Source organism: Equus przewalskii, chromosome 19, assembly GCF_037783145.1.
Source record: "Equus przewalskii isolate Varuska chromosome 19, EquPr2, whole genome shotgun sequence".
Taxonomy (NCBI): Eukaryota; Metazoa; Chordata; class Mammalia; order Perissodactyla; family Equidae; genus Equus; species Equus przewalskii.
The window spans coordinates 62097280-62116769 of NC_091849.1; the positions used below are offsets into that span (position 1 = coordinate 62097280).

Here is a 19490-nt window from a genome sequence, read left to right on the forward strand (position 1 = left end):
ACAAGGTCTCAGGTATAACTATGGAAATAGGTGGCTGATCACCAGAGGAGAGTAGTTCGAAGAACTGAGAGACCCGAACGTTGGAAGGATTGTCTTGTCAGAGAGAAGGCCTCTTAACGTCCATCTTTATCAGATATGCAAATTTTCCATTGAATAAAAAGTTCCTGTTATTCATTTCAAGGGTAAAAATCTCCTAATTTAAAAGGAGCAGAGTGAAACTGACAAGAATTACCTGTTTAAATCATTCGCCCACTTTTCTATTAGTTCTTTTTCTATTTGACTGTAAATTTGCTTTCTATATTAAAGACATTCCTTCTATCTTATATGTTGGCGTTTTTATCCTACTTGGTCTTTGCCTTTCATTTTATGTTAATCTTACTGTATATGTAAATATAAATTTAATGTAGTCAAATATAAAACTATTTCTCTTTATCATTTCCTGTTTTGCTTTTATGCACTAAATGACTTTTATTCTTATTCTCAATCAGAATCAGAGAGTCACATATTTTCTTCTGGTTCTTTTATGCTTCATATTTTATTTTTTACTTAATCTATATGGAATTTACATGGAGTATAATATAAGGAGGAATCAAATTTTTTTCAAAGAAATTATTCAATTATTAGCACTATTTGTTGAATAATATACCCTTTTCTTTACTAAAACCCTATTATAAGTGTTGGTCTGTTTCGGAGGTTTCCGTCATATAGCACTGATGTACTGCTTAACCGTCTGCCAATATTCCATTATTCTCATTGTTATAGCTTTATTACATAGTTAAATATTGGTATTGCTAATCCCTTTATTATCCTTCTTTTAATTTTTTTCTTTTATCCTTTCATTTATTTATTATCCTAGGTGAAATGTAATATCTTTGATCAAGCTGCAATTTCGTAAGAATCGCACTAAATTTATGAATTAGTTTGGGTAGCAATGACACTTTTACAACATTGCCTCGCCCTCCAAGAATGAAACGTTCTCTCCATTTAATCAAGTCTTCTTTTACGTCCCTGAGTGAAGTCATGAAGTTTTTTAATGCAGGTTCTGCTCCACAAAAAGTGCCATTTTATTGTCCTGTATATGATCATGAGTATTTTTAGCATTGTCAGCTTTGGCTGAAAACACCATATTGCTTTTGGAAAGAGTTGAGTCACTCTACCATTCAGAGCAATTCCAGGGATCTTCTGTTGGGCCTCCCGAGGAGAACTGTGAAGTCTCTTGTGCTAAGTCACTGTTTTCTAGCAGCACATCCAATGAGACAACTACAGGAAAAGCTTGTCAGAAGACATTCAACGTGCTTAGTCTTTGTAGTGCTGGTAATGAATTACTTCTGAATATGTGTAATAAAAACATTGACTAATTTTAGCTATAGGTATGTATGGAGTCCTGATAAAAATAGGTCACAGAAATGATAACATGAATTCTTGTTTTCATTAAGATTGCTTTAGTTTTATGAAGAAAGCTGTAAACAGGTTCAAATGGCTGCTCATTTTATTATTTCCCTATCTACCCTCTAGCTTCACACCAGCTGATATTGATAATGCTTATTAATTCCAAAGAAAAACTTTACCAAATCCAAATGATTATTTGAGCATTAATTTTATAGGTAAAGATTTTATAGATATCATTATAAGTAGCAATGTTTTTTAAATCCCAACAGGGAGACCGAGGCCCAGCAGGGCCCCCAGGAATAGCCGGGATATCGGTGAGTCCGTTTTATCTCACGTTACTTTGCAGGTAAACGCTTCTGTCTCCCCAGTAAACCCGCGTGGGGAGCACACTGTGACTCCTGAGGCGTTCGGCTCCTGAGACCCCCCACTTACCTGGGAAGCGGTGCTTGTGACGATGCACTGATATACGAGCACAGCTTTGAAAAGCTTGTTTTGTTTCTCTATTCTTGTCATATTTCAAGGTTTCTCAATCCTCAAGACACAAAGTTCTCACCGTCAGGCTTGTACTTCAGGTTCTTTGTATGAGGCCGCAGTCGGCCTGAGTTCTCCCTCAGCCCCGTGCTATTAGCAGAGCTTTATCGCTGCTAATGTCTCCTCGTAAACTAGCCCTCCAAGCCTCGCAATCATTTTTGTTGCTCTCTTGTGTCAAATGCTTTAATCTCATCGAGGTCTTTTCAGATGAATAGGAAGTGCTCCAGGAAAGGTTGAAATCATTTCTCTGAGCCTGAGGGATCGTTCTGAAATTCATTCATGATGCTCTAATTAAAATTTTGTGGCCATGCTTTACGAATACCAGCCCATTTATCCTCTTGCTGGGTGCCCCTGCAGGGTAGGCCCAGGATAGGAGAGTCGATAGAAACCACCTGCTTGAATCACAGGAACGTGAGAAATATAAGAAAGGAGCCTACCGTCACCACCCATTACCCACTGACATCTACTGACACCCAGCACCAGCCAGAGCCACCTGCCACCCCCCACCAGCCCCATCCCTGAAAAGGCCAGTAGCCGCTCTACTTCACTCTGTCCAGTTGCTGAATCTAATAACAAAAAATAAACACCCATCCGTAGTCCATAGAAACCATTCTTTATAGCGGATGAGATCCCTTTATTTAGCTACTCTAGCTCAAGTTAAATATTAGTATTATTTTAAAGGTAACAAGAAAATATTTTCTTTAGCAAGCGCTTCAGAATTTTTTATACAAGAAAGTATCCCTCTTGGAAGTTGGCTCACAGTTAATTCCCTTCCTCCCTTTCCCTCACTTACTACCCTTCTTCCAAACATATTTGCAACTCTGTTTCCAGAATTGCCCTGAGTCCCGGTACAACCGGCCGCCCAATACTCAAACCCTGTTTTTGTTTCCATGTCATATAATGAAGCGTAATTCCCACTGTATTCACCCAGGAGTGACTACACATTACTTTTGGCTATTGCCCTAAATTAAGTGTACTTTCGAAGAAAAAATATTGGCAACCATCAAAGTATTTAAAAGATGATAGGTTAAAAGGCAATCCAAATGAAGAATTCCGAAGACATTTTTGAAGGATGCAGCGTGATTGGAATAAGGGGCTTGCCTGCCACCTATTTGGATGTCTAAGAGCTGATACATTTGCCTAAAATGCAGTTTTCCTATCTCATAATTAAGAGGATTAGCTGACATTACAGAAATAGAGAAGGGGTAAAAATGTTGCACACTGCCAACATGTAACTGTGTAATTGAAAATGCAGCTTAATTTTTTATAACTGGACCTTACTCTGGCTCAGAAAGTAAAATAGTTAAAAGATTTTCAAAACAGTGGTGATGGTTACACAACAGTGTGAATGTGTTTAATGCCACTGAATTGTACACTTAAAAATGGCAAAAATGGTAGATTTATGTTATGTGTATTTTACCACAATAAAAAATTTAAGATGGTTGTTCTGGTTGCAACAGGGTTGAGCCCCTCCTGCTCAGGTGCATCGTGGTCACTCTGCTGAGTACCAAAGGGACCCCATCGTGCTCTCCCTCGGCAATCTATCCCTCTCCAGTATATGCAGGCCCTCCAGGGTTCTCCAGGGCTTCTTTCTCTCCCTTCCTCCCAGGATGGCGTGGGGTCTAGAGGAGTCTGTAAGGGCTGGCAGTGGGCGGGGCCTCTGGTCAGCCTCCTCCCCTAGCTTCTCCTGCTTCTACCTGACTTGTGGGATTGCTGCTACCTGCTGTCAGTGTCCTGATCCTTCGTCTCAGATCTCAGGGCCCAGGCACTCTGCACCCCTGTGGCCCCCAACCAAGACCCTGTGGACATTGCCCTCTCAGCTCCAGCACACCCCCCACCTCAGGCACACAGGAGCCTCAGGAGCTCCCTCTCGCACCTGCAGGCAGCCAGGGAGCCAGGGAGCCCTCTCAGGCCCGTGTCCGCCTGGGTCTCCGCTCACCATATCTGATCCTGTGAGGGAGGCTCCTCCCAGAATTCTGAACAGCAAGTGGGAAGAAGCTCTTCCTTTTCAGCTTCCCTGGCAACCCCCTGGGGTTTCTCTGATCTCAGCCCCAACCTACCCCATGTGGCTTGTCTTCCCCACCATGTGAGGTCCGGGGAATAGGAGGTGGTTCCTTCTCAAAGGCAATGTCTCTCAGCCTGGTCTGGAACCTTCAGCGCTTCCCCACCTGCAGTCTCTGCTGGTCCATCTTCCTCTCTTGTCCCTCCCTGTGGTCTCTTGACCCCGGGATTTCCCTGTGGTCAGTCCTCAAGGACACGTCTATTGATGTGTATTGGAACAGGTCAACCTTGTCCTCTCCCTTTCAACAAAACACTGCTTTTCAAATCAAACAAACTTTTTTCAGCCTATCTTACTATGAACATAAAAACCCTCTTATGAAACTCCAAGTCTAGGCAGGACCTCTTTGACCCCCTGTGCCCTCCCACCCCCCAAACTAAAGAAGAGGTGCCAATGGGCACAAGAGGGACTTCCAGAAATGAGGATACATTGTTTCACATTTTCAAAACTATTGTCCTCCCCTCCCACCCTCACCACACACGCATATGTGCCTTCAGAGAACAGCACTCCAGTCTGCACCTCAGAGCCGCAGAATCAAGTATGGGTCCCCTGGACTCTGTCCCATTAGGAAGGTCATTTCAGTGTAGAGAGACAGCCCTGGGAGCACAATAAACTCACGGGGTGGGTAGGGGGGAGGGAGGAGCATGTGGCATCATTCAGTAATTAGACTCCTAATATTTCTCCTTGATTTCACTTCCCAGGGAAAACCTGGAGCCCCCGGGCCCCCAGGAGCTCCAGGGGAACCGGTGAGTTGCCAGTTACTTACATAACAGTTGTACTTGTGTTGTACCGTGTGCAGTTTTGAAGATTTTCTTGGCACTTAATGTTTGTCTGTGGCTGTGTCTACAGGGTGAGAGAGGACCTGTTGGAGATGTAGGTTTCCCTGGACCAGAAGGACCCTCAGGAAAGCCAGTAAGTACTTTTTACCATTTAAAATTTGCCAGTTTGAGAAGTATTCTAAGTATTATCTCTTCCCTTATCTCCTCAGAAAATCTGAGATTTGAATAAGTAGTTTCCAAGCAAGTAGGAGCAGATTCTGCAAATCGATTTTTTGGGGTATGCTTCTCACTGAATGTCTGTGAGGGATCTTTATGTCTTAAACAGTGGTGAGAAAGGTGAGATTTTTTTTGTTTTAAGTATCAGGAAATTAGACTCATTATTTCTTAAGTCTAATGTTCTCACTGGAGTTAAAAAATATAATGGCCTATCACCTCCTAAAATGTAAAGAAGCTGAAGACTCACAGATATAACGCTTGGTGTTAAGCTAAAAACTAAAGCAAAAGCTTTTGTCTCAGATTCCCTTCTTTATCTGTGAGCCTTGTTCTGACACCTTCATAAATTGCTGCTGCCGAATATATTATCCCCTGGGTCCTGAAAGAGCTCTTGGCTACTGATACATTGTATTGATGTGATGTTGTAACAATCATTCCTACTAATTCAGTTAGATTTGGCACCTGTTCGTCTGGTCCCTGCTGTTTGCCAAGGATGTGCTGGGCCCTGGGGGAGGGGCTACAAAGATGAAGAAGACATGCCCCAGTCTCAGGTTTATTCTTTATAGAGGGTCACTGCTCCCTTGGCTTGTGTATTTACTGTGTGTGTGGGGGAAGGCAGTGCTATGAGGAGAACGGGGCTGCAAGTGAACGAGCAACACGGAGTTCGCGCGGCTGGTTAGTGTCTCTGTGAAACCTTCAGGGTCAGTGTATTCCCTGGCTGCCATCCCCCCAGAGAAGGCAACTGAGAAAATGGGAAAGATCTGCACTTTAGGAGTCAGAAAGACCTGGCTTTGGATTATGACTCAAAGCGTATTGTGAGTCACTTAAGTAATAAGCCATATGGTGAGCATCTCCAGGGCCTGGCCCTGGGAGGTGCTCGGTGAATACTGGTTTCATCCGCTTCCTCCCCTTTACCTCCTCTTACCAACGCCCCATTCCCAGCCCCTGTAAGCCACCTGGTAACTGCTCGCCATTGGGCTCCCAGGGCATTATGCAAAAAGGAACGTGTTCATTCACCAAGTATTTCTCAGTACCTACTACCTGCCAGGCACTGTTCTGGGTCCCAGCAACTCCTAGGGTTTACATTCTAGTGTAGGGACACAGACAACAAACAAACACACAATTTCAGGTAGAAGAAGATCTGAGCAGGGTAAAGTCTAGATAGCACTTAAATAGGGCCATCAAGGGCCGGCCCGGTGGCTTAGTTGTTAAGTTTGTGCTCTCTGCTTCACGGCTGGGGGTTCATAGGTTTGGATCCCGGGTGCAGACCTAGCACCACTCATCAAGCCACACTGTGGAGACATCCCACATAAAATAGAGGAAGATTGGCACAGATATTAGCTCAGTGACAATCTTCCTCAAGCAAAAGAAGGAAGATTGGCAACAGCAGCACATGTTAGCCCAGGGCCAATCTTCCTCACAAATAAATAAATAAATAAATAAATAAATAAGGCCATCAAAAAGGGCATGCCATTTGAGCAAATCCTGCATGAAGTGAGAGATCAAGTGATGAGGAGGTCAGGGTTTCTTGTTTCAAGAAAAGGAAATGGCTCTAGAGCCTGGTGTGTTGTAGGAACAGCAAAAGGCATGAAGTCAAGAAAGAATGAACTAAGCTAAAGAAGAGGGGAAGGATGGTGAGGGGGAGGTCGGCAGTGGCCAGGCACGAGGAACTTCTGAGCTGTGAACAGAGTTTGGATGTCATTTGAAGCCTGATGGAAATCCATTGGGGCGTTTGTAGCGGGGAAGGAGAAGGGCTGGACTGCACTTTAAAGGATCAGCCTTCCTGTTGTGTGGAGAGCAGACCGTGGCGCACAGGGTGAAAGCAGACAGAACAGTGAGGAGGCACCGCCACAACCCCCAGGAGAGGAGATGGTGGTGGGAGCAGGGAGGCCATGAGAATAGGAGAATTTAGGATGCATGTTGAAGGGACATCCAACAAGACCTGCCGATGGAGCAGATGTGGAGTGTGAGGGAGAGACAAATCAAAGCTGGGATTTGGGTTCTGAGCAATTATGCGTGAGTGGTGCTTTTGGTGAGATGGGAAAGACTGGAGATAGGTGGGCTGGGGAGGGGAAACCAAGAGTTCTCTGTTTTGGACATGTTCATCTTGAAGCTCTAGTAAATATGCAAGTGGAAATGTCAAGTAAGCAGGGGACAAGCGTCTGAAATTAATGCAGGGGCCAGGACTGGAGAGGATGGTTTGGGTATTTAAGCCAGAACCTGGATGAGATGGAGTCACTGTGGATAAGAAAGGGAGGAGAGCACTTGAACTGTTAGGAAGAAGACCCAGCAACAAGACAGAGAAGGTGCAGCCAATGGAATACGATGAAAATCAGGTCAATGAGGTTTCCAGATGTCAAGGAACTAAGTGTTTTAAGAGAAAGGAGTGAGAAACAGATAAATAACATGGGAGCTGGTGATTCCCCACTGGATTGAGAAATGCGGAGGTCTTCAGTGGGAGAGATTACAGCATGTTAGTATCTTGAGAAGAAGGATCCAATTGAGAGGGGAAATTTTGATAGTACAAGAAAGAAGCTATAAGTTTGAGGAAGGAGGGAAGCCTGGTATTCCACTCGCAGTGGAACTTGGTTCTAACGAGCAGCAGGGCAGTTCTTCCTTCCTAACAAGAGGGAGGGAGGCGGAAGTCGGAGTGCAAGCGTGTGTGGCTTGGTTGACCCGGTGGAGGCAAGGTGCGGTGGTTCTCTCCCGTTCATTTTCTCAGTGAAAGAAGAATCAAAGTCATCAGCTGAGCGTGAGGAGTGGGGTGCTGATGCTGGAGGTTTGAGGAGACGGGAAAACAGGTGCAAGAGTACTTTCAGAGAGAAGGAGACACAGGACAGTGGCTGGTGGTGCAGAGGGCTGCTTGCGGTCTACCGTGGAACGTTAGGTTGGAGCAGTGAGCAAGGACTTTTCTTCAACCACAGTCAGCTGCTCAGATGCAGATGTACAGTCCACAGAAAGTTGTTTATACCCAGGAGTGAGGTTCTTCCAGATAAGTGAGACGAGAGGGAAGAAGAGCAAACACGTACAGGTTATTGTAAAGATCTCTGAAAGCAGTTCTCCCCTACGGAAAGCAAGTTAGTAACACATTCATACACAAAAGAGAGCACACGTGTCTTTAGCGAATTACTAGAGATAAAAAAAAAAAAAGACTATAGGGTTATTTCTTTTCTTATATTGTTACCAAAAACGTGAGTTACTTTTTTACACTCGATATGTCTTCTTTTATTCAAGTGACACAGTTGGTTCTTTCACGTCCTCTCCTTAATCAGCTTTATCTTTCTGCTTGTGTTTCTGGATGTAATAAGTTCTTTGAACCGTACACCTCAGGTAACAGGTTCTTAGTTAAAGTTCTCTCTATAATTCCCAGGATGTTTCAGAGATGCTGGGGGACTTTGGTTGGGTTATCAGCTGTGACGGTTTTCAGTGTAATTTACAGCTGTGAGAACATGCGTTGTCAGCAGTTCCATCCTCCTGGAGTCCGTTCCAGCACAATCGGAGTCTCCTGGGCTTTTCAGAGAGCACGTCCATGCAGTTGCCTGCTGGCTACAAAATTGTTTTCCTCCTCTTGGTCTCCCTCTTCAAATCAAATCTCAAAAACACATCTGCCTGGGACTCCGGGGTCCGATTTCGCTCCAGGTGTTTTCTGTCTTACACCTCCCAGCCAATAGCTCTCCTGGGCTTATAAATCTCCAAGCTTTATTACCACCTCCAGAACTGCCTTGTAACATGCAGGAAACTTTCTGTTTTCTAATAAAAAGCCACTATTTAATACTTTCAAAAACCATGATCACAGATTTCTTACTTTCCTTTCCTATTTTCCAACTGAAAAATAACAATTGTTCTCCAGCTGACAGTTTATTTCGTAGTAGGACCATGCTCTGGCCATGTTATGAAATTTCCCCAGCAGCAACTGGGACCATTTACTGAGAATGACTCTGTGCTGGAAAACATGTTAGAAGGTAACAATAAATGCCATATACCAGCCACCTGGCACCATGGGGCGCTTTCTCATTTCTCAGAATGTACCTAATAGAATAAGTAAGGAAAATAACCCTAGTGACTATTTACAGTGGGCTATGCATTTTCTGTTATTTCACTAAATCCTTACTTTTAAGGCCATTGTTTCACCCTCACTTTATAAATGAAGAAGCTGGTGCTGTTAAGGTTAAGTAAACGGGGCTAGTAAATGCCCAAGTCAGAATTTGAACTCAGGGCTGCCTGGTGTTTTCCACTTCACTGCACTGCCTCACCGAAATCTCAGTAGAAATATGATTAAGTCCTTAAAATTTCACCCCTTTGTTCTGTCGTTAATGCAGAAGTAGAAATATTAATCATTTTTGTCTTTATAGGGAATAAATGGAAAAGATGGATTACCAGGTGCCCAGGTATGGAAAATACCTCTTAAAATAAGTCTTCCAGTGCAAAACCGCACCCAGAACACTATCAATCAGGTTGATGGGAAATGGTGACAAGCAGTGGTTTTTAGTGTTGACATCTGTTTTTCAGGGCATCATGGGTAAGCCTGGAGACAGAGGCCCCAAAGGAGAACGTGTACGTATATTGCTATTGTGGTTGCTGTTTCAGTCTGTCTGTTCAATGGTCCCAGCATTTCAGTTGCACAATTATGTATGTGGAACCCTACAAATCTCCCACTATAAAATGGATACGATGTGTGTGATCCAAGGTCTCTGCTAGGCATAAAACATGACAATTAAAGGGCCCAGAAGCAGGTCATGTGACAGGTACACCTGTATGGTTGGCCTTGTATACACAGCTAAGTGTGTTTTGCTATTCCAGTTTGGAAAGCTTTTGTCACCCTCCTGTCTCAGACACATATCCCTACTCTAATTATCACCCATGTTCTTTTCACTTAGAGTTTCTCAACCTCAGCACTGTTGATATTTGGGGGCAGATAATGCTTTGTAGGTGCCTGTCCTGTGTATTGTAGGATATTTAGCAGCATCCCTGGCCTCTACCCACTGATACCCTAGTACCACCTCCTTCCAATTGTGACAACCAAAAAGGTCTCTAGACATCAACAAATATACAAATATGTCTTGGTGAGCAAAGCTGCCCTGGTTGAGAACCCTTGACCCGGTGGAATATTAAACTGAGGAAGGGGGTAGTGTGCGGGGTAGAGAAATGGAAAGAGGGACTGAACATGTGAAGGTACCAGCAATGCCGCTTATGGTGGACGCTTTTATTGGAATTGTTCATGTTGTTGATATCATTATTGCAACTTCCCATTATTTTCTTTAAGGAAACTTAACGTTTTCTATTAGAATTAGAGCCATTCCACTACAACAGGCTGCTTAAACATTTTTACTCCGTGGAATTCTAGAAAGGGCTGCTGGGGTATGTGTGTGTGCACATGAACATGTGTGTTTGTGTACTGGTGTTTAGTTTGCTAATTTTTACTTATTATTACAGGAATAATCCATGATAACTGAAGTAAATATGAAAATAGAGATCATTTAAATAAAAAAAGAAAATAGTCTACCTTATCACACCACACAGAGATAAATACTTTTGATATTTGGATATATTTCCATCTCTCTCACTCTTATACATAATACACACATATGTTTAATGTATCACTGCAAATGAATACATGCTTTTCAAGAAATGGGTTCATACTGTCCCGTAAATAACTTTTTTCGCCCAACGACACATAATGACCATCTTTCCATGTCAGTAACATAGATCTCAATCTACCTGTTAGTGGCTGTGTTATGCCACTGCTTTCAGATACCTTGTTTCACTTTCCAGTCTCCCTTTTCTGAGTATTTAGGTTCTTTTCAATTTTCATAATAATAAACATCATTTTAATGGACATCCTTGTGCCTAAATTATAAAATAATTTTCATATGTTAAAGACTGTTGTTTATTTTGCACATGATCAGAGTATCAAAGTGTGCTAATATTTCTTTTATTTCCTTTTTTAAATTTTAGTCATCTGAGATATTTCTCCACATGTGAGCGGGGTTGATACACTTGTGTGCAGATCACTTTTATAACTAAGACAGTAGCACTGAAATTATATCCATCTGCTTTTTTCTTCTTTCTACATGGCTTCTTTGTACAGACTCTTCATTCCATGATCAAATAAATCTCCATAAATCGTTTCTTCGTTTTCATTATTTTTAAATCAAGGGAGAGTTTCTCCTTTTGCTGAGTAGTCACAAATAAAAGAATAATACAGTGAAGTACAGGGCAGCCTCAATGCACCATGCCACTTGTTTGGTGTGAGCATTACCTCCTGGAGTTGTGGAACCGGACATTTGAAGTATCTATGACTGACACCCCTCCCATGATCTCTCTCTCTCCTATCCTCTCAGGCACAAACACAGTAATAGACACCTTGCAGGATAAAATCAGCATTAAAGAAGCTTCTTATCAGATTCAGGCATATCTAATATAATCTTACACCTGATTTATTATGGCACGTTACTCGACGAATTCTCTCATAGTTCATTTATGTTCTTGAGCAAATGACCACAGTGACGACTCTCCTCCCCAATTACCTGCTTTGATCCTCTTCACAGCTCTCCTTTCTCACCTCCCTGAGTTGTGTATCTTTAGGGCACAGCGTGTGTGCATGCATACACACACACCACACATAAAACACAGCACAGAAACCAACCCACAGAGTCTAATAAAGTCCAACATACAGGATAAAGCAGAAAAAAAGAAAAGCACCTGATTTAGGAGCAATTTCAAGCGTCCTGAAGTTTTCCTGAGTGAAAAATCTCGGGGATAAAGTCCTCTTGGCAATCTTGCTTTATCATTGCAAAGGAGACCCGGGCCTGGAGTGACAGCTGCTGTGCACTTTCTAAAGTGTCGTCATTCTAGACTGGCAGTGAGTACAGCTAACACCGTAACTGACTTTTCGTTGAGTGCTTCCAGCGTGCCAGGCGTTGTTCTGAGCCCTTTCTTGAGTTACCTTATTCATTTCTCAGCATCCTCTACTTAGTGGATACTGTTGACATCCTCACTTCATGGAGAGGAAGCTAGGGCACAGAGAGTTTAATTCACTTACCCAAGGTCCCACAGCTGGTAGGTGCCAGTATGAATCCACAGCCTTTGCTGTCACCCACAGCTAATGTGGTTTTAGAAGACATCATTCTTTATGATTAATTTTTTCCCTAACAGGGTGATCAGGGAATCCCAGGAGACAGAGGCCCACAAGGCGAACGGGGAAAACCAGGCCTTCCAGGCGTGAAGGGGGCCATAGGGCCTGTGGGGCCACCAGGAAGCAAAGGCTCCACGGGATCCCCCGGGCACCAAGGCCCTCCCGGCGATCCAGGTGCCCCCGGCTCTCTGGTAAGTGGCGCTGAGAGCTCCAGGAGCTCCTGGCTGGTATTGACACACAGCCCTTTTACCATGAAAGCAATCGTAATCCTTTCAAAATAAATACGATGAACCTAAAGTGGCTCTGAGAGGGTAGCAACAGCTGTCATTTATTTCAGACCCTCCACTAAGCCCTGACATACCTCCCCTCACTGGGTGCTCACAACTAACCTGGGAGGATGGGTAACCTTTGCATCTTACTGCTGCAGGTGCAGAAACTGAGAGCCGGCTTGTCCCAGGTGACAGTTCCTGGGTCAGACCCAGGTCTGACGGACTCCAAAGCCATGTTTTTAAATACTATCTGTAATGTCTCCTTACCCAACACAGGAAACACCAGTGTCTGTTTCATGGGAAAACTCCGTTTCATTGAATGTCAGAGCAAGTCTGCCCTGAGTAGTGCTTTGAAGAGGAAACCAGTTGGGCCAAGAAAGAGTGTTGGTTAAGGAAGGTGTATCTTTATTACTGTCCTCAGGGGGCATGGTGGATGACCATTCCACAGAAGAGCTTAACCTGAAAACGTCCGTGTGAGGAAGGGCATCCTGGAGTGAGGTCGGGGAGCTAAGGGCATGCCGTCCTCAGATAATCAGCCAACGCCAGATGTAGGGACGAATTGGGCATTCCCACAATCTTCACACTTCTTCACTTTCACCAGCTCTCCCTGAGCTCTGCTTGAATAACGCCTGTATAACAAGCTCTTAGCGCTGTGTCGGTGATTGGTATTAGATGCATTAATTAAGTTCATTTGTCCCATACACAGTGAAAATAAAATGTTGAAATAGGGCACTCTTGGAAATATTCCATCCTACAGAAATCCTCCCTTTCTGAGCCCATCATGTTGTCGTTAATGCCACACATGTGCCCCTGGCTAGAAACCACCACATACGGAGAAGAGTCACAAAATACTTTGAAACCCTAACCATCATGAAAAATAATCGCTCCCTTCTACAAATACCAAGGTGCTATAGTAAAAAATTACTATTACAAATGTTAGGTTCTTTGTCAAACTCATGCATATTTGTTTGTCAAGGGATTAAAATCTCAACTAACATCACCTCCTTCCCTTTACCATGTCCCACAGCATTTTCTATCAAAAAAAAAAATTGCTTTAAACATATGTGCTTGCGATGTGTAAGTTACAGAATAAACTTTACCATGAAACAGGTAAAGCTTAGTAAGCTGTATCCCATGCGTAAAATGTTTTAAAGAATAATCCAGCACATGTGGAGTCCTCTTCCTTTGAAGATATTTCAGTTAGATGTTGGCTTTACCAGCGTCCAGGGATTGGTTAGAAGTTAAATTGTTCCTGGGATATTAACATGATGATCAGACTGTTCAAATTCCATGACTTCAGAGCACGAAGTCGTAGGAAATGTCTGTCCTAACCGTGTGAAGCCATGTCTCTCCGCTGACCAGGAAACATGCTCATATCGCTGGCCATGACTCCAGCCCATAGATTTTACAGCAATTATGCACTTCAGCTTCTTCCTCAAATTTGATCAGAACAAAAGATATTTATTGCCTAATATACTGAATTGCCAAAGCATTTTGCTTGATAGATGCACCTCTCTGGAAGTTCAGGGGTGCAGCCCAACCCGGTATTTCTATTCTTGATTCATCCATGCTGTGCTCCATTTTAACAGAGATTTCTTTTCTCCTTCTTTAGGCTGATGCAGTTTCATTTGAAGAAATAAAGAAGTATATTAATCAAGAGGTTCTAAGGATTTTTGAAGGTTAGATTTGCTTGATAAACATTTCTGAATTTTTCGCCGATTCCCACCTCCTGTGCAGGTTGGAGAATTCCTTCAGCAGCAAGCTCAAAAGATGGTTGTGCCACGGCAACCTTGAGAGGCAACCCATTTTATGATGGAGCAGCTCTGTTGGGTAGAAAATTCTTCCCACGCTGAGTTAAATCTGCCTCCTTGTAGCTTCCTCTCGTCCCTCCTGGTCCGCTAAATAGCACAGGTCAAGGGTCTTGCTCTATTCCCGCGACAGCCCTTCGAGTATCTTTCAGCATCCGTGGGGCTTTCTCTTCCATGGAGTCAGTGTATCCAGCTCCTCCCCCATCATCACCCTTGAGAGATACTAAATCGTTCAGTGACCCTCATTCATCCAGGAGTACTTTGACCAGGGCTGAGGACAGTGTCTTTTGATCGAGACCAGGGCCAGCAAACTATGGCCCACCGGCCAAATCCGCCCGCCACCTGTTTTTGTATGGCCCACAAGCTGAGAATGGTTTTTACTTTTTGGGGGGCAGAGGATACATCTTTAAATGATTTTTTAAAGTCAAAAGAATATTTCATGACGTGTGAAATGATCTGAAATTCAAATTTGTGTCCATAAGTAAAGTTTTTTGTAGCTCAGTCACACTCATTCCTTTCTGCATTTTCTCTGGCTGCTTTCATGCAAGGGAAGAGGACTAAGCAGCTGTGACAGGGACCACTCAGCCTGCAAAGCCAGAAATGCTTACTCTGACCCTTTTCAGAGAAAGTTCTCTGACCCCGATATAGACACCTCAACCATGCAGCCAAAGACGGCATTCCATCCTTTAGAAAAGCATCCATCTCACTCTGTTGATTCTTGACTAACCACCTTGGATCTTCCTTACATAAACTTCGTAAAATTAGGTGTTTTTCATTATACACTGTGTCTATTTTTAAAGTCCAACTGTGTGATTTTATGTTTCTCCTTACTAAATTTCAAGTGATTCGTATTCATATGTTGTCCCTACCTTGTGGAATGTTGTGTTGTAGGGCGAGTTGGCTGACCATCCTAACTTTGTGTCATCTCCAAGTTTTATAAGCATGTCATCATTCTAATGATTGATCGAAATGTTGAATCAAAAAGAGCCAAGAGTGAAGGAGTAGGCCTTTCTAAATGCCATTGTGTTCCTCCTCCCCCGTAAAGAGTCTATTGACCTAATGTTTTAGTGAGCTCTGAGTCCTTAGAGTTGTCATCAAATCCACTCTACCTTTCTTTATCTGTTCACAAGGATAACGCATGATTTTGTCAAACGACTTGCTAGCATCAAGATCACTCCCCTCAGCTATGAACTGAACAAAGTGAGAATTATTTGTCTTCAGAAAATAAATCCACATTGGCTATCATGGTTCCCTTCTTTTGCAGAGCGTCCTTCTTTTTTTTTTTTTTTTGTAAGATTTTATATTTTTCCTTTTTCTCCCCAAAGCCCCCTGGTACATAGTTGTATATTCTTCGTTGTGGGTCCTTCTAGTTGTGGCATGTGGGACGCCGCCTCAGCGTGGTTTGATGAGCAGTGCCATGTCCGTGCCCAGGATTCAAACCAATGAAATACTGGGCCACCTGCAGCGGAGCGCACGAACTTAACCACTCAGCCATGGGGCCAGCCCCCAGAGCGTCCTTCTTTACTACTTTGTTGAATTTTGCAAGGAGTGAGGTTACAAGGTACCCCAAGTTCATTGTGAATCCTTCTACCGCAAGCACAGAATTAGCAGCTCTCCAAGAAGCTCTGATTGTTTTAAGCAGTAATTAGTATTAGAGACCCAAATCTCAGTGCCTGAGTGCACATTATCTTATTTCACATGAGCACTGGAGGTAGAGCAGAGTGACACAGGGACTTTTAGCACTTCAGTGATAAAATAGAAAAAGGTGTTTCTCTAAAAATTCATAAAAGTTTATGGTGTTGATTTCAATTTACCTTGCTGTCTACTAAGTGTCTTTATTCGCTCTGACATGATAATTTATTAATACAATTTTCCACTCTTTTTTTTGAGCTATCAGTCTTTTCTTTATAGTTTTAATGTTGCCCTTAAATTTAGAAACCTCCTTTTCTTTTTTTTTTTTGACCTTTGAATCAAGCATCATGGAATAGGCTCCACACTTTGCAATACAAACATTCGCCCTCAACAAGTGTGCCTCAAGCACCAAGTGTCTGAAAAAGGAAAAGGCACTTTGAGCTCTCCAGGAGCCACTGAAGACTATAGAGGCAGAGGCAGGGCCAGCTGATTTGCAGGACTCAATGCAAAGTGGAAATGCAGGTGCCCTTCTTCAAAAAAGATCACGAATTATGAAACAGCCACAGCAGAACATTATACGGAGCGTAGGGCCTTCCGAGCCTGGGGCCCTGAGTGACTGCACAGGTGCCTGTCCATGGAGCCAGCCCTGGACACAGGACATCCAGGACCTCAGAGAGCATCCACAGCCTAACAGACCACAATCACCAAAAGGGAAATGCCAGCAAATTTCTGTCTTTGAATTGCAATCTAAAATTCCCTTGTATCTCTTAATTTCCATGGGCTCCAGGGTCAATTATCTTTTATCTCAGGCAGCTTAATGTTGACCTTCAATTCCTTAAAAGACTTTAGATAAAAACGTATATTAAATAGTTCACTAGTTAATTAGTCTAACTTTTTAAGGCTGGTTAAGAATACCAGAAAATAGAACCAAGCGCTATCAGAAAAATATGATGTGTTGAGACATGGGAAGTGTTCATTTTGAAAGCCCAGTGGACACTGGATGAAGGCATGGCCCTGGTGGCCTGCCCTGTGCATTCAGCAGGGAGAACTTGGCTCCTTCCACCTGCAGAAGGCTCCGTGCTGCCCGCTCCCAGGCCATTCTGTGGTTTTTCCGTGAACGGCTCTCTGCCTCCTGAGGAATCGGGTGCTCTCCACCTGTCTTGGGGCAGGCCCCGTGGCTTGTACTTTCTTGGCACCTCCTCTAAGTCTGTGAGCTCCCTTTCTGCACTCCTGCCCCAACTTTCCCTCTTGGAGTTGCTCCCTGCCTGCCAGGAAGCTGGCGGGTGCGGAGTCCTCCCAGGTCTCCTCTGGTTGCACCCCCATCTCTCCTACTGCCTCTCTCCGTCTCTTCCAGCCTGGCCAGGTCCAGATGAGTGGCCAGTGCTCCCTCAGAAGACACAGATGTCTTGACCTCAAGGCAATATTCTAAAGTAGCCACAAGGAGATTTTTTTTCCTGAGGTTTCTAGAGTCTGAGACTTCGAATTGATACTCTTCTCCTTTTATCTCTGCTGGCACCAGTCCAGCAAGACTGTCTTTTCCCAAACAAAATTGTACCTGATAGCCAGAATTTAGTATTTAGCACTTTAGTCCATTTGTCCCAAGATTATTCCAATTCAGTCCATTCAATTTTCCATTTACAAGTCACTTTTCCATGGCTTCTGAACACCATTTACAAAAAAGAAAAAAGAAAAGCTCCATTTTCACGAATCCTAGAGCGCCAAGGTCACAGTTCTCCTTTTCAGAAAGCATTCTCTGTAAAAGCAAAGGTTAAATTCCATGTGTTGAAACACTCACCGTGAAGAGCTGCACCCACGTGCTTCTCCTTTTCTCAGCCGTTTCACAGGAGAGCTGGGTCAGCGGCAACTGATGCTCGTCTCTGTGCCGTTCACCTCTGCACATCCACGGCCTCAGGAGCGGGTGTCTCCACTCATCACATCATGGACTTCCAGCGGGGGCTCGAGGGGGTCCTCAGGAGATCCTGCCCCACTTTATCACCCGAGGGGTCCACACTGGCTCCTCTAGTTAGAGCTGGACCAGGACCCAAAACTTGGGCTCTCCTCCTGGAGCTTTCCAACTCCCTTTGGGGATTCCCAGGTGACCCCACTGATACAGCACCTCCCACAGAGGCTATTCCCCAGGCCACCCAAGCCCTCCGTCAGCATCCTGATGCCCCATCCCAAACCTAGCCATGGTGAGGAAGGTGTTTTCCCACCAACCACAAGTCTGGGCTTCTGGTGGATTGCAATGCACAAGCATACACCCAATCTAAAGTTAGATTAAATTCCTAATTTGATTGGCCAACAGGTCAAATCCTTTTGCAAGCAAGGTGGCCACACAGAGTGGGGACAGATGCCATGTGTCTCAGCTTGGCTTCTTTTGGCTTTGTGAGGGCTTTGCAGCTGCCAGTGATGCTGCCCACACAAGTTAGGATCTTGCCAGATCTGAGAAGCTTCATTCTTGCTATAACATCACCCTCCTATGCTCGGCATTACATCACCGTGCAGGAGGAATTTACCAACCTGTGCAGGAATGTGGACACACATCCGGCTCTCTCAGTTCTTGAGACAAACTTGGAACCAACAAGACCAAACCTGCAATTGTGGGAGAGAAGGAAGGTTAGGGCTAAGTGTCCCTGAAGAATATTTCTGCCTCCAGATTTCTAATGTTTGGGAAAGCCCCTCTACCTATGTTTTCTCCATTTTTCCTACATGTGTTTCATAGACATGTGTGTGAACATGTGTGAATATGTATCATCCTGTTCTCTGGTTTAAAGGTTGCAATATTTTCACTTGGATCTTTACAACTAAGATATTACTTTATATTTATATATGTGTATACATATTTGTATATATACACATCATCTGATAAATACACGTATTGAAGATAGAAATATAATTTTTCAAAATATTTTCCACAGTGCAGTCTCCATTTCTTCCAGTTTGCTTGGTTCTGCTTCTTTGTTTTGGTCTGTCGTTCAACTTATAGGATTTCCTCAGGGCCAACAATCCTTGGCTGTCTGCTGATACAAAAGAGTGGGTGCTAAAAACTGATGGGCGGTTGTGAGTGAATGGTGGGGCTTGCCAACTGTAAGCTTCACTGTCGGGTGGTCTAGCTGTGCTTTTTACTTGAAAGACCCTCAGTTTCAGTGTCTTTAAGTCTTTCCTCTTATTTTGGCCAGATTTCCCCAGAGGAAACACTTCCATTTCCTGCCTGGCTGCCAGCATTTGGGGAGCGAAGTAGGAGACTAGGGCCTGGCCTCAGCTCCGAGCGTGTAAATGCTTGTTTATTCTCCTTGTTTTCAGAGGGAAGCCTGAGACTCAGTGGAGTCCGGGGCCCCCAGTGCAGAGACGATCTAATTACGCTTCTCAGCTAATAAACCTGCAGGCTTCGCTGGGCTTGCGTGGGGCCACTGCTAGCTGTATAGAACAGAGACAGGGATTCCCGAGATGACTTTTTCAACCAATTCTCACTTCAGGTCCCCCCTCCATCTCCACTTCCAGTGTAACTTGTACTGCAATTCTGAGACTTTGCAGGATGTTGTGGTTTGGACCAGGTTGTTTCTCTTCTAGCGTAGGGTTGGCTTTCCTGAGTCTGTTACGTCACCTGTCGCTCGGCTATCTGGTTCTCAGCCTCCCAAACTGTGTTCTGTTTCCTCCTTTCATATTCTGCCCATT

The 19490-nt window shown here is 43.8% G+C and overlaps 1 protein-coding gene across 4 annotated transcripts in view; it reads left to right on the top strand.

The window, feature by feature from the left end:
* COL19A1 (collagen type XIX alpha 1 chain) overlaps positions 1–19490 on the top strand; it is a 312844-nt gene that overhangs the window by 274335 nt on the left and 19019 nt on the right. For all 4 annotated transcript variants that reach the window (XM_070584878.1, XM_070584877.1, XM_070584876.1 and 1 more), the window contains 7 exons: positions 1659–1703; positions 4681–4725; positions 4829–4891; positions 9324–9359; positions 9481–9525; positions 12127–12297; positions 13988–14054. In XM_070584878.1, coding sequence (XP_070440979.1) covers positions 1659–1703; positions 4681–4725; positions 4829–4891; positions 9324–9359; positions 9481–9525; positions 12127–12297; positions 13988–14054 — 472 coding nt within the window. The remainder of the gene's footprint in view (positions 1–1658; positions 1704–4680; positions 4726–4828; positions 4892–9323; positions 9360–9480; positions 9526–12126; positions 12298–13987; positions 14055–19490) is intronic.